We start from the raw sequence: 12607 nt of genomic DNA, 5'->3' as shown, positions 1-12607 counted from the left end.
GCCGAGCATACACCTGAACGGTATGTGGAATGAAGTGGGCGGGCATCGGGAGGCCACTATGGCACGGGGCAAGCACTATGGGCAGTCTATCTGAAGTGTACCCAGCGTATAAGACGACCCCCCACTTGGAGGCATATTTTTCAGGGCCAAAAAATCGTCTTATACGCCGGCAAATACGGTAGGTAGTCGTCACATTCTGTATATATTCTCAAGGTAGAGCCAAAAGGATTTACAGACAGGAGACAGGCACAGAAAGAGAGGAGTCAAGGATGACTTCAAGGATTTTTGTCTGAGCAAATGAAAGAATGGTGCTTCTGTTAGAACACTACAGAGAGAGTAGTGGCTGAGAATTAGCAATTATGAGGGGAATGTTAAAAGTTTGAGATGTCACCCTAGCCCAGTGGTCGGCGAACTCATTAGTCAACAGAGCCAAATATCAACAGTACGACTGAAATTTTTTTTGAGAGCCAAATTTTTTAAACTTAAACTATATAGGTAGGTACATTGTTATTAACTTAATTAGGGTACTCCTAAGCTGGCCTTTGCTAAAAACGTCCTCAATCTGATTGAGATACGTTTGCTGAGGTCGACCCCTTCCAACTCTCCCATCCACACTCGTCTTGTATACTTGTTTCGTTTATCTCCTTTCGTTCATCCTGTTTGGCTCAGCGGATAGAGCATCAGCCTACGGAGCCAAGGGTCCCAGGTTCAATTACGATCAAGGGCACTTACCTCGGTTACAGGCTCGTGCAGGAGGCAACCCATTGATGTGTTTTTCTCACATCGATATTTCTCTCTCTTTTCCTGTCTCTTCCACTCTCTCTAAAAATCAATGAAAAAATATCCTCGAATGAGGGTTAAAAAAAAAGTCTGGGATGTCTATTAAGCATTCCAGTGAAAATAACTAGTAGGTTGTTGCTATAGAAGAACTGAGAGGAGAGGTTTTGACTAAACTTTGAAAGTCACCACCGAACAAACAGATGATACTGAAAGCCAAGAAGCTGGAGATTACAAAAGGGGATGTGTAGATAGATAGCAAGGAGTCCAAGGACTGAGTTCTAGGGATTCCAACTTAAAAGGTTAGAGACGAGAGGAATCAACAGCACAGACTGAGAATGCACCAACAAGGAGGAAGAAAGAAAACCAGAAGAGTGTGGAGTCCTAAAATCCATGAGAAAGGCTTAGGAAGAAGTCAAGTGAGATTTAAGCTCTCAGGAGTCATGAAGTCAGTCCAAGTGGGGATGGTCATTTTAGGGGAAATGTTTTGGTTTATTACTATTTTTAGAGCAGCTGAGGTTCACAGCAATATTGAAAGGTACCAGAGATTTCCCACATACCACTTGCCCCACGTATGCACAGCCTCCCCATTATCAACATCCCCCACCAGAATTGGTACGTTTGGTTTAACTGATGAATCTACATACACATCATTATCATCCAGAGTCCATAGTTTATCTTAGGGTTCATTCTTGGTGTTACACATTCTATGGGTTTAAACAAATGTATAATGATATGTATCCACCATTATAATATAGAGTAGTTTCACTGCCATAAAAATCCTCTGTGCTCCACCTATTCATCCCCTTACCCTACCCCTGTCAAACTCCTCACAACCACTGATCTTTTAATCTCCATAGTTTAGCCTTGTCCAGAATGTTATATAGTTGAAATCATATATTTTGTTGCTTTTTCAGATTGGCTTCTTTCACTTAATAGTATGCATTTAACTAATAATATGCAATTAATATTAAGTAGTACATATTTTCATGGCTTGATGGCTCACTTCTTTTTAGTGCTGAATAATATTCCACTGTCTGGACATTTCAATTTACTTACTCATTCATCTACTGAAGGACACATTGGTTGCTTCCACATTTTGGCAATTGTGAATAAAGTTGCTATAAACATCATGTGCAGGTTTTGTTTAAACATTAAGTTTCCAGCTCCTTTGGGGAAATACCAAGGAGCATCATTGCTGGATCACATGAGCAGAGCATGTTTACTTTTTAAAAAAATATTTTTTCATTGATTTCAGAGAGGAAGGGAGAGGGAAAGAAACATTGATGAGAAAATCATTGATTGGCTGCTTCCTGCATGTCCCCTATTGGGGATCGAGCCCTGCCCGGGAATCTAACTGTGACCTCCTGGTTCATAGGTCGACACTCAACCACTGAGCAACACCAGGCAGGCAAGTATGTTTACTTTTATAAAAAACTATCAAACTGTCTTCCACAATGGCTGTACCATTTTGCATTCCCACCAGCAATGAATGAGAGCTCCTATTGCTTCATATCACCACCAACATTTGAGTTGTCAAGAATTCTGGATTTTGACCATTCTAATAAGTATATAGTGGTATATCTCATTGTTATTTTAATTTGTATTTCCTTAATGACATGACGTGGAGCATCTTTCCATATGCTTATTTGTCATCTGAATGTCTTCTTTGATGAGGTGTCTATTAAGGTCTTTGGCCCATTTTTTCATTAGACTATTTATTTCCTTAAAATTTTAGGCATTTTTGTATATTTTGGACAATAGTCTTTCATAGATGGACTTTCAAAACTAAGATGTGTCTTTCGAAACTATTTTTATTAGTTTCTAGCCTGTTTTCTCGTTCTCATTACACTGTCTTTTCAGAGCAGGTTTTTAATTTTAATGAAGTCCAACTTATCAATTATTTCTTTCATAGATCATGATTTTGATGTTGTCTCTAAAAAGTCATCACCATACACAAGGTCATCTAGGTTTTCTCCTATGTTATTTCCTAGGAGCTTTATAACTTAATACATTTAGATGGGATAGTCATGTTTTATTTCTGGTACTTAACTGAGAAATTTCCCCATGCTAAAAATTTATGAACCCAACACATACAGGGTCACAGAGTGAGTGGTTTTAGAACGTGGATTATCTGTCCCGAGAAAGCACTTGGCAATGAATATTACTAGCTGTTCCTTGACAACCTAAGGCTTTAAGAGATTCATGAGAGAAAGAAGTTTGAACAGTTGCCTGGGAATCTAACTGTGACCTAACTGTCAACTAACTAAAAGCATTAAAATTCAAGTCAAATGAAATGAGCTCTAAAAATAATGTTTTGCTCTGCTTAGAGGAAATTGGAAACTACTGAAATGATCCCCTATAATCCCACTATCCAAACAAACACTGGTAATGTAGAAATTATTTTTTTCCTTTTTTTTCCATATACACACACTCACATATAAAATAAAAATAAGTGAGGTTATGTTGTGTATAGTTTTACATGTTTGAAATTATGTTCTCACTAACAGTGGAAGCATGTTCTTCAAAAGTGTGATTTTTAATGGCTGCATAGTATTCTATAGTGTGTGCATGTGTCAACATTTAATAACACATTTCCAATTTTTCCCACTACAGATAACACTAGAATGAGTTTCTCCATATACCGATCTCTACCTCACAATTATCTTAGAAAAATTCCCCAGAGCTGAGTGAAAGGGTCAAACACTATTAAACTGTGTCTCAGGGCAACTGTTAAAACTTCGTTCTCTCAGCAGCAGCATACTAAATATTTTTCTCAAGTTGTTGCTGCTTTGACCAATAAAAAACAGTCGACCCTTGAACAATGCGGTTTGAACTGTGCATGTCCACTTATATTAGGATTTTTTTCAATAAATATAGTAGACCCACCATATCCCCTGGTTTCACATCTGTGGATTCAACCAATAATAGAGGACCTACTGGATGCAATGTTCTATAGTATCTTCTATACCATCTTACATAAAAAATTTGACCATCTGAATATTTTGGTATTGGGGGTGATGGTTCTGGGACCAATCCCCCACAGATATCCAGGGACAACTGTAGTTAAGTTTCTGGGCCAAAAGTTATACATGGAATTTTGACCCCATGTTGTTCAAGGGTCAACTGCATATTTAATTTGAGTTTCTTTGATTATCCTAGATAAACACCATTTTATTTTGTGAACCATCTATTCATATCCTTTGTTCATTATTTTATTGAAATGTTTAATATGTTTCTTAAGATTTATTATAACAATTTACTATAACAATATTAACCCTTTTCTGCCCACATACAAGTATTTTCTCCATGTCAATACCTTTTGTTTTGTTTTTTACAATTTGACATGCAAACATTTAAAATTATTATGTAGCCAAATCTAATGTGTTTTTCCTGTGATTATTTCACTGTATTTATGCTTAGAATTCATTTTCTTTACTAAAGTTACTGAACTGTATACTTTAATGAGTGAATTTTAGATATTAATTACACCTCAATAAAGTTGTTTAAAAATGTTTTAAAAAATAAGGATGCATTTTCTACATGAAATTCAAAATTTCAAACTACTAAAAAATTGAAATGAGCAGAAATTTGCATCCTACAAAGTTCACTTTAAAGCATTTCATGATCTTTAAGAGAAGATACAATCTATGGGGACCAAAACTAACATTTATTAGGTGTCAATCACATTTAACACTGTTCTACACACTTATTAGACATTTTCTGATTTAAATCCCATTTTATAATATCAATTTGATAGATAAGAAAACTAAACAAGTAGCATGACAACTCCAGCATCATCCCCCCCCCCACCCCCCTCAGGATTGCTTTGGCTATTTTGGGTCTTTTGTGGTTCCATATAAATCTGATAACAAATTGTATTTCTTTAAAAAATGACATTGGAATTTTGATAGGGATTGCATTAAATCTGTATATTGCTTTGGGTAAAATGGCCATTTTAATTATGTTGATTCTTCCAATTCATGAACATGGGATATTTTTCCATTTTGTTGTGTCTTTTTCAACCTCTTTTAATAATGTTTTGTAATTTTCAGTATATAGGTCTTTCACATTAAGTTTATTCTTAGGTATTTTATTCTTTTGGTTGCGATTGGAAAAGGAATTCTTTTCTCCATTTCTTTTTCTAAAGTTTTGTTGTTGGTATACAGGAAGACAATGGATTTTTGCACACTGATTTTGTATCCTACAACTTGACTGTACTTGTTTATTGTTTCCAGTGTTTTTGGTACAGTTTCTACGGTTTTCTATATACAGCATCATGTCATCCACAAAAAGTGAGTTTGACTTCTTCCTTCCCTATTTGGATGCCTTTTATTTCTTTCTCTTACTTTATTGCTCCAGTACTATGTTGAACAAGAGTGGTGAAGGTGGACATCCTTGTCTTGTTCCTGATCTTAGGGGAAAAGCTTTCAGTTTTTTACCATTGAGCATGATATTGGCTGAGGGTTTATCATATAATGGCCTTTATTATGTTAAGATGCTTTCCTTCTATTCCTCTTTATTGAGCATTTTAATAATGGATGTTGCATCTTATCAAATGCTTTTTCTGGTTCTATTTTCAAGATCACATTATTTTTATCCTTTCTTTTGTTAATGTGGTGTATTACATTGCTTGATTTGCAAATGTTGAACCATCCTTGTGCCCTGGAATGAATCCCACTTGATCGGGATATATTATTTTTTGGATGTGCTGTTGTATTCGATTAGCTAGTATTTTGTTCAGGATTTTTGCATCTGTATTCATCAGGGATATTGGTCTTTTGTTTTCCTTTTTTGTGTTATCTTTGCCAGGTTTGGGTATCAGGGTTATATTGGCCTTGTAGAATGTGCTAGGATTTGATTTCAAAATATACTACAGAGCTACGATAATCAAAACAGCATGGGCGGAAACCAAGATGGCAGCATAGGTAAACACCTGAAATAGCTGTCTTGCACAACCACTTCAAAACCACAACTAAAGACAAAACAGACATCATCCAGAACCACAGGAAGGCTGGCTGAGTGGAAATTCTACAACTACAAGGAAAGAGAAAAGCACACTGAGACTCAGAGGAGGAGCGGAAGTAAAGTGCAGAGGTATGGAGGCACATGTGGAAAGGGCTGGCAACTAAGGACGCAGTTGTCTTTTTCAAGCGGGAGGGAGTCACAAGCTCCTGACTGCTCTGAACTCCAGTTACGGGGGAGTCTCTGGGGACCCAGACTCATACGGGGAGAAACTGGACTGTCTGGCATCGGTTGGAACTCGAGGGCGGCTTTCTCTCAGAGATGCTTGCAGCAATTACCTGGGGACACTGAGACACACCGGGGGGGCCTCATCTGGGCACCTCCAAACCCCAAACAAAGAAGAGGAACCTGCAGATCTCTCCATAGCCCCTGCTGGGTAGCCTCAGGCAGAGGCTAAATTAGCACCTCCTTAGAGATCCAAGAGCCAGTGTACCCAGTGATCAGATTGGGACTATCCAGATTACAACTCCTGAGATCCATAAGGGACACACTCAGTGGGCAGACTCAGTGAGCACCAAAGCCCCAGATTTTGTAAATTAATAATCCACAAATGAAACTTATATACCCATGATGACTAATGTCACCCCAATAAAATTTAATTTAAAAAGAAAGAAAACTAAACAAATCAGAGTAAATAATGACCAGTTTACTAGAATGAAACTCAGAGCTACTCTTAAGGAGAGACTATCTAAATAGACTTATCCTCCCCAAATTAGTTACTCACCTCTTCATCAATTTTATCTTCTAGGGCATCAATATGACGTTCTTTAAGAAATCGCTGTGTTTTTTCTAACTGGTATTTCACTAATTCCTCTATGGCATCTTTCTCTTCCTTGTCCACAAATTCTTGTACTGCTTCACCCATCCCCCTTTCTGTTAGAAGTGAGAGCTGCACATTCTGTAAGAGAGATATAAATCACTGGATGCAGAAAATAGTATCCATCCCTTACAAAATAATTCTAAACAAGAAAGGAAGATGAAAGAGTAATGTTTCCAGAGAAAAAGACAAGTTATCTAGTTATTGAAGGAAAACAAAACAACGGACAGTAATTAAGCCAACTGATAAATACTAGGAGTCAGAAAAAGTAAAGTGAAAACAAGGCTGGTGAACCTGCAGAGGCCAGAATGGCTGGAATACAGAGACCAGAAGTGGCAGCTAATGATAAAAAGATGATGTTAACCGGCGTGTTAACCCTAAAGACGTCCACACCTAATCTCTGGGACCTGTGAATATGTAACATGGCAAAGGAGAACTAAGATTACAGATGGAACTAAGGCTGCTAATCAGTTTATCAGAGAGGATCGAGGTAAGCCCAGTGTTATTATTAATATCCATCCTTAAAAGTGGAAGAGGGAGTCAGAGAGAGATGTAACTGGGAGAAAATGGCCAGAGAGATACAACATTGCTGGCTGTGAAGATGAAAGAAGCAGCCCAGGAGCCACAAAATGGGAGCACCTCTAGAAGCTGGAAAAGATACTGAAATGGATTCTAACCTGGAGCCTCTAGAACAGTGGTTCTCAACCTTCCTAATGCCGTGACCCTTTAATACAGTTCCTCATGTTGTGGTGACCCCCAACCATAAATTATTTTTGTTGCTTCTTCATAACTATAATTTTGCTACTGTTATGAATCATAATGTACATATCTGATATGCAGGATGCATTTAGGCGACCCCTGTGAAAGGATCGTTCACCCCAAAGTGGTCGCCACCCACAGGTTGAGAACCACTGCTCTAGAAGGAACACAGCCCTGCTGACACCTCAATTTTAGTCCAGTGAGACCAGTGTCAGATTTCTGACCTACAGAATTGTAAGATAATTAACCTGTGCTGTTTTAAACCACTAGGTTTGTGAAAATTTGTTTCAGCAGCAAGAGGAAACTGATACAACTGGAGGATCTTAAAGTAGCATATACTTATGGTTTAAGAGTAGCTTTGGCAGCTCTCTTTATAAAACACGCCCACATCTTTCCCTCCTCCCCTCCCCCCAGGCATGTTTTCCTTGCCTCTCTCTTTCTTAAGCTCCAACAACCCTTCTTTTGCCTCTATAACTTGTTTTCTGAACCCATTTCTTCTACCGTTCACTTCATTCTACCTCTGTGACTTTATAAATAAACTTTCTCTTATAATTTCAGTCTTGTCTCTGAATTTTTTCTTAGCCAGAACTTAAGTACTAAGGTTAAAAAAAAAAAACCTTCACAATGTGGTAGCTATGTTAATAATGTGATTCCTATATTAATAATGCAATGTAATTAGCAATTTACAATAGCTAAGATCTAGAAACAGTCCAGTACCCATCAGTAGACGAGTGATAAAAAAGCTGTGGTACATTTACACCATGGAATACTGTGCAGCTATAAAAAAGAAGGCTCTCTTACCCTTTGAGAGAGCATGGAGAGACCTAGAGAGTATTATGCTAAGTGAAATAAGCCAGTTAGAGAAAGACAAGTATCACATGATCTCACTCATATGTGGAATATAATGAACAAAATAAACTGATGAACAAAACAGACTCAGAGACACAGAAGAATGGAACAGACTGAATGGCAAATCTAAGAGGAAAGGCAGGGGTGGGTAGGTGGGGAGAGATTAACCAAAGAACTTATATGCACATATGCATAACCCATGGACACAGGAAATAGTGTGGCGAAGGCGGGGGGCAGGGGTGTGTGTGTGTGTGTGCAGGGAGTAGGTGCGGCATAGAAGGGATTAATGGGGAGGAAAAGGGGACATCTATAATACGTTTAATAATAAAGATAAATTTAATAATAATAATGTAATTCTGAAATTATATCCAGGTGCAAGAATAGTAAATCCTGGATTCAGACTTATGCAATAGCAATAAAAAGTAAGAGGATAACAACATCAACAATAGCTACAATAATAATAATATTAATAACATTAACTAAGCATGTCATTTCTTTTGGTGTATAGTAGCTATAAATGAATGCAATTAATTGCCACCATTTTGAGGATCCCTTTTATTTCAATTCTCAATTATACATATCCTAAGTAAAAATCTGCTATTATAAGATAGACATTATTCAAATCATGAATTGTAATTAAGAAATTACCTTCTCTGCGGTTTGAAAATACTGTTTTACGAGGTCTTCTACCCTTAGAGTTGTTCCTTCAAAAGGTTTTGTAATGAACTTCCCAAAGTTGATCTCTTCTCCTAGAAGAAAGAAGTTCTTGAAAAAGGAGCAGCTTGTTATCAGGTACAATACCCAAACTCACTGCGGATGCTGTCACTACAGGAGGAACGCCAAACTTTATCAACTGTCAGCTTCCTCAATGTGGTAAATTCTGAGGCAAAAAAAAACCCATGGCATTTTTGCTAATAGCCACAGTCTTTTCCCTAAAGTCTGTACTTGTTTTCCGTATCTCCAAGTAGTATATCTCTTGCAACTATTCTCACACTGTGGTCCACAGACCTCTGGGAGTCCCCAAACCATTTCAAGGGTTGCTCAAGGTAAAAATTCCCTCAATAATAATAATACTAAGATGTTGTTTATTTTTTCCATTATAATGACATCTGCACTGATAATACTATAGCAGCTGTGCTGATTCCATAGACATCAGACAGGTAAAGTAATTTACAAAATGTAACACCTGTATTTAAGTAGTAGAGTGGGTCAAAATAACAAAAATACTTTCTTTTTTTAAAAAGATGTATTTTATTGATTTTTTACAGAGAGGAAGGGAGAGGGATAGAGAGTTAGAAACATCGATGAGAGAGAAAAACATCGATCAGCTGCCTCCTGCACACCTCACACTGGGTATATGCCCACAACCAAGGTACATGCCCTTGACCAGAATCGAACCTGGGACACTTGAGTCCGCAGGCTGACGCTCTATCCACTGAGCCAAACCGGTTAGAGCAACAAAAATACTTTCAATAAAACATTCAAAGGGGTCATTGTTTCTATTGAGCAATTTATGGTTAAGCGAAAAAGAAATCATTAGAACAAAACTGACTATAAATAAAACTCAAGTAACATAAGGTACTAGTTCTATATTCTGTTCTTACAAATGCTACACCTATAAAATTTCAAGAAATTAATAAGGATGAACAATTATAGTAAAACACTATCAATAAGTAATTAATTAAAATTCATACCATGAAAATACAATTATCAGATACAGATTTCCCCCCCTAAAACAGTATTCTATGAGTTCCATTTAAATATCTACATAACTATTTCAGGTTAAATTAACAGCATACACAATTTTTATCACAATTTGACAATGAATATAGAAGGCCATTAAATCCAAGTTAATAAGAACCCAGGTAGCTTACTTGTAAATATGGCCATATTTTTCTATGAAAATTCTGACTAAATAGCTCTAAGAAAAACAGCCTCTATCTTTAACATGGTAATATTTATTATGAAGAAACACTATAATTGTCCCTTGAACAATTTGGGGCTAAGGGATGCCGACTCAACACACAGCTGAAAAATCTGTGCATAACTTTTAACTCCCCAAAAACTTAATACTAATAGCCTATTACTGTAGACTGGAAATCTTACTGATAACATAAACAGCCAATTAATACAAATTTTATATTATGTATTATATACTGTATTCTTACAATAAAGCAAACTAGAGAAAAAACAATGTTATTAAGAAAACCATAAGAAAAAGAAAGCACATATACAATATTGTACATATTCACTGACAAAAGTCCACATATGAATGAACCTATGGAGTTCAAACTTGTGTTGTTCAAGGGTCAACTATTTTAGTCAGATGATCTGTTTTATAAATGCTAAAATATGGACAATTAGTTTTTACAAAATTTTTAATGGAAACTGATTACCTGATCATCAGAAACATCAAACTATGGGCCACTTACTATTTCAAAAGACTGGTATCTTCCTAAATCACTGTACAGCCTAAAGCTGAAATACTTAATAATGCAAACTTTGAAAATATATTCTCTGAACATGAATAATGTATAATAAATAATAAATATTTATTTTGAACAATAAATCTGTAATGTCTGTGTATGCTGGTACTCAGCAGCACTGTTTAAAAAAAAGTACATCTGCAGGGAAAGCCTTCCATTTCTTTTTGATATCCACATAAGTTTAAAAATGACTGCTATTGCCCAGTCAGTGTGGCTCAGTTGAGCATTGTCCCATACATCCAAGAGGTCGCTGGTTCAATTCCTGGTCCGGTAACATGCCAGGATAGCAGACTCAATCCGCACTAGAGGGCGTGCAGGAGGCAGCTGATAGATATTTCTCTCATGGGTGTTTATATCTCTCTCTCCCCATTTCCTGCCCCCTCTCTCTAAAAATCAAAGAAAACATATTTTTAAAATATTGCTATCTAGGCGGAGAAACCAAGATGGCGGCATAGGTGACCACCTGTTGCTACCTCGCACATCCACTTTAAAACTACAATTAAAGACAAAACAGACATCACCCAGAACCACAGGAAGGCTGGCTGAATGGAAATTCTACAACTACAAGGAAAGACTCAGAGGAGGTATGGAAGTAAAGTGCAGAGGTACGGAGGCGCGTGCGGAAAGGGCTGGCAATGAAGGACACCGGTGTCTTTTTCAATCGGGATGGGGACACAAGCTCCCGATGGCTCTGAACTCCAGTTCCGGGTGAGTATCTGGGGACCCAGACTCACACGGGGAGAAACTGGACTGTCTGGCAGCAGGCAGAACTCAAGGGTGGCTTTCCCTCAGAGGGGCTTGCAGAGATTACCCCAGGACACTGAGACCCAGGGGCCTGTTAGGGCAGGACTGAGGATCAGCCATAGCTGTTTGCTCTGCCCTGTTGATTCCCTGAGACCCTGCCCCACACAAGCTGCGGCAGAGGCTTTTGCATATGAATGGGCCGGCCCTTTGAGACCTAAAATTACGAACAAACTGAGGCTGGGTCAGAGAGACCCAGAACATCCAAAAGAAGGCCCAAGGCTCCACAGCAGCTTGCACTGCTTCACAGCTGGGCCTCATCTGGGCACCTCCAAACTCCAAACAAAGAAGAGGAACCTGCAGATCTCTCCATACCTCCTGCTGGGTAGCCTCAGGGAGAGGCTAAATTAGCACCTCCTTAGAGATCCAAGAGCCTGTGTACCTACTGGTCATAGTGGGACCATCCAGATTAAAACTCCTCAGATCCATAAGGGACACACTCAGGGGGCAGACTCAGTGAGCACCAAAACGCCACTGAAGCAAGTCTTGACCCAGAAGGGTGTCTCCAGCACAGAAGTTCTCCCACTGCAGACACAGCTGATTCTCACAGACAACTGGCCTGGAGGTCAATTCCTCCCAGTGATACCTACAACAATCAAGGCTTAACTACAACAAGACTGTGCACAAAGCCCACGAAGGGATGCACCAAGAGTGTCCACCTCAGGTAATAAATTGGGGAGGCTGAGCCACTGAGCCCTATAGGACACCTAGCACACAAAGCCACTCTATCAACACAGGGAAGCAGCCAAAATGCAGACAAAGAAACAGATCACAAAAGACAGACATGGAGGAAAGCAAACTACTAGATATAGAGTTCAAAACCACGGTTATAAGGTTTTTCAAGAACTTTCTAGAAACTGCTGATAAATTTAGTGAGACCCTCGAGGATATGAAAAAGGACCAACTAGAAATTAAGCATACACTGACTGAAATGAAGAATAATATACAGAGGTCCAACAGCAGACAAGAGAATCCCAAGAATCAAGTCAAAGATTTGAAATACAAAGAAGCAAAAAATACCCAACCGGAAAAGCAAAAGGACAAAAGAATCCAAAAATGTGACGATAGTGTAAGGAGCCTCTGGTACAAGTTC

At 38.2% G+C, this 12607-nt stretch overlaps 1 protein-coding gene across 2 annotated transcripts in view; it reads right to left on the bottom strand.

The window, feature by feature from the left end:
* Window positions 1-12607, bottom strand: part of MRE11A (MRE11 homolog A, double strand break repair nuclease) — a 73889-nt gene that overhangs the window by 32946 nt on the left and 28336 nt on the right. For both annotated transcript variants that reach the window (XM_006766868.2, XM_006766869.2), the window contains 2 exons: window positions 8876-8976; window positions 6527-6700 (listed from right to left, as the gene is read on the bottom strand). In XM_006766868.2, coding sequence (XP_006766931.1) covers window positions 6527-6700; window positions 8876-8976 — 275 coding nt within the window. The remainder of the gene's footprint in view (window positions 1-6526; window positions 6701-8875; window positions 8977-12607) is intronic.

This window comes from Myotis davidii, unplaced genomic scaffold (assembly GCF_000327345.1).
Source record: "Myotis davidii unplaced genomic scaffold, ASM32734v1 scaffold641, whole genome shotgun sequence".
Taxonomy (NCBI): Eukaryota; Metazoa; Chordata; class Mammalia; order Chiroptera; family Vespertilionidae; genus Myotis; species Myotis davidii.
This window is presented reverse-complemented; position numbering and strand designations above follow the sequence as displayed.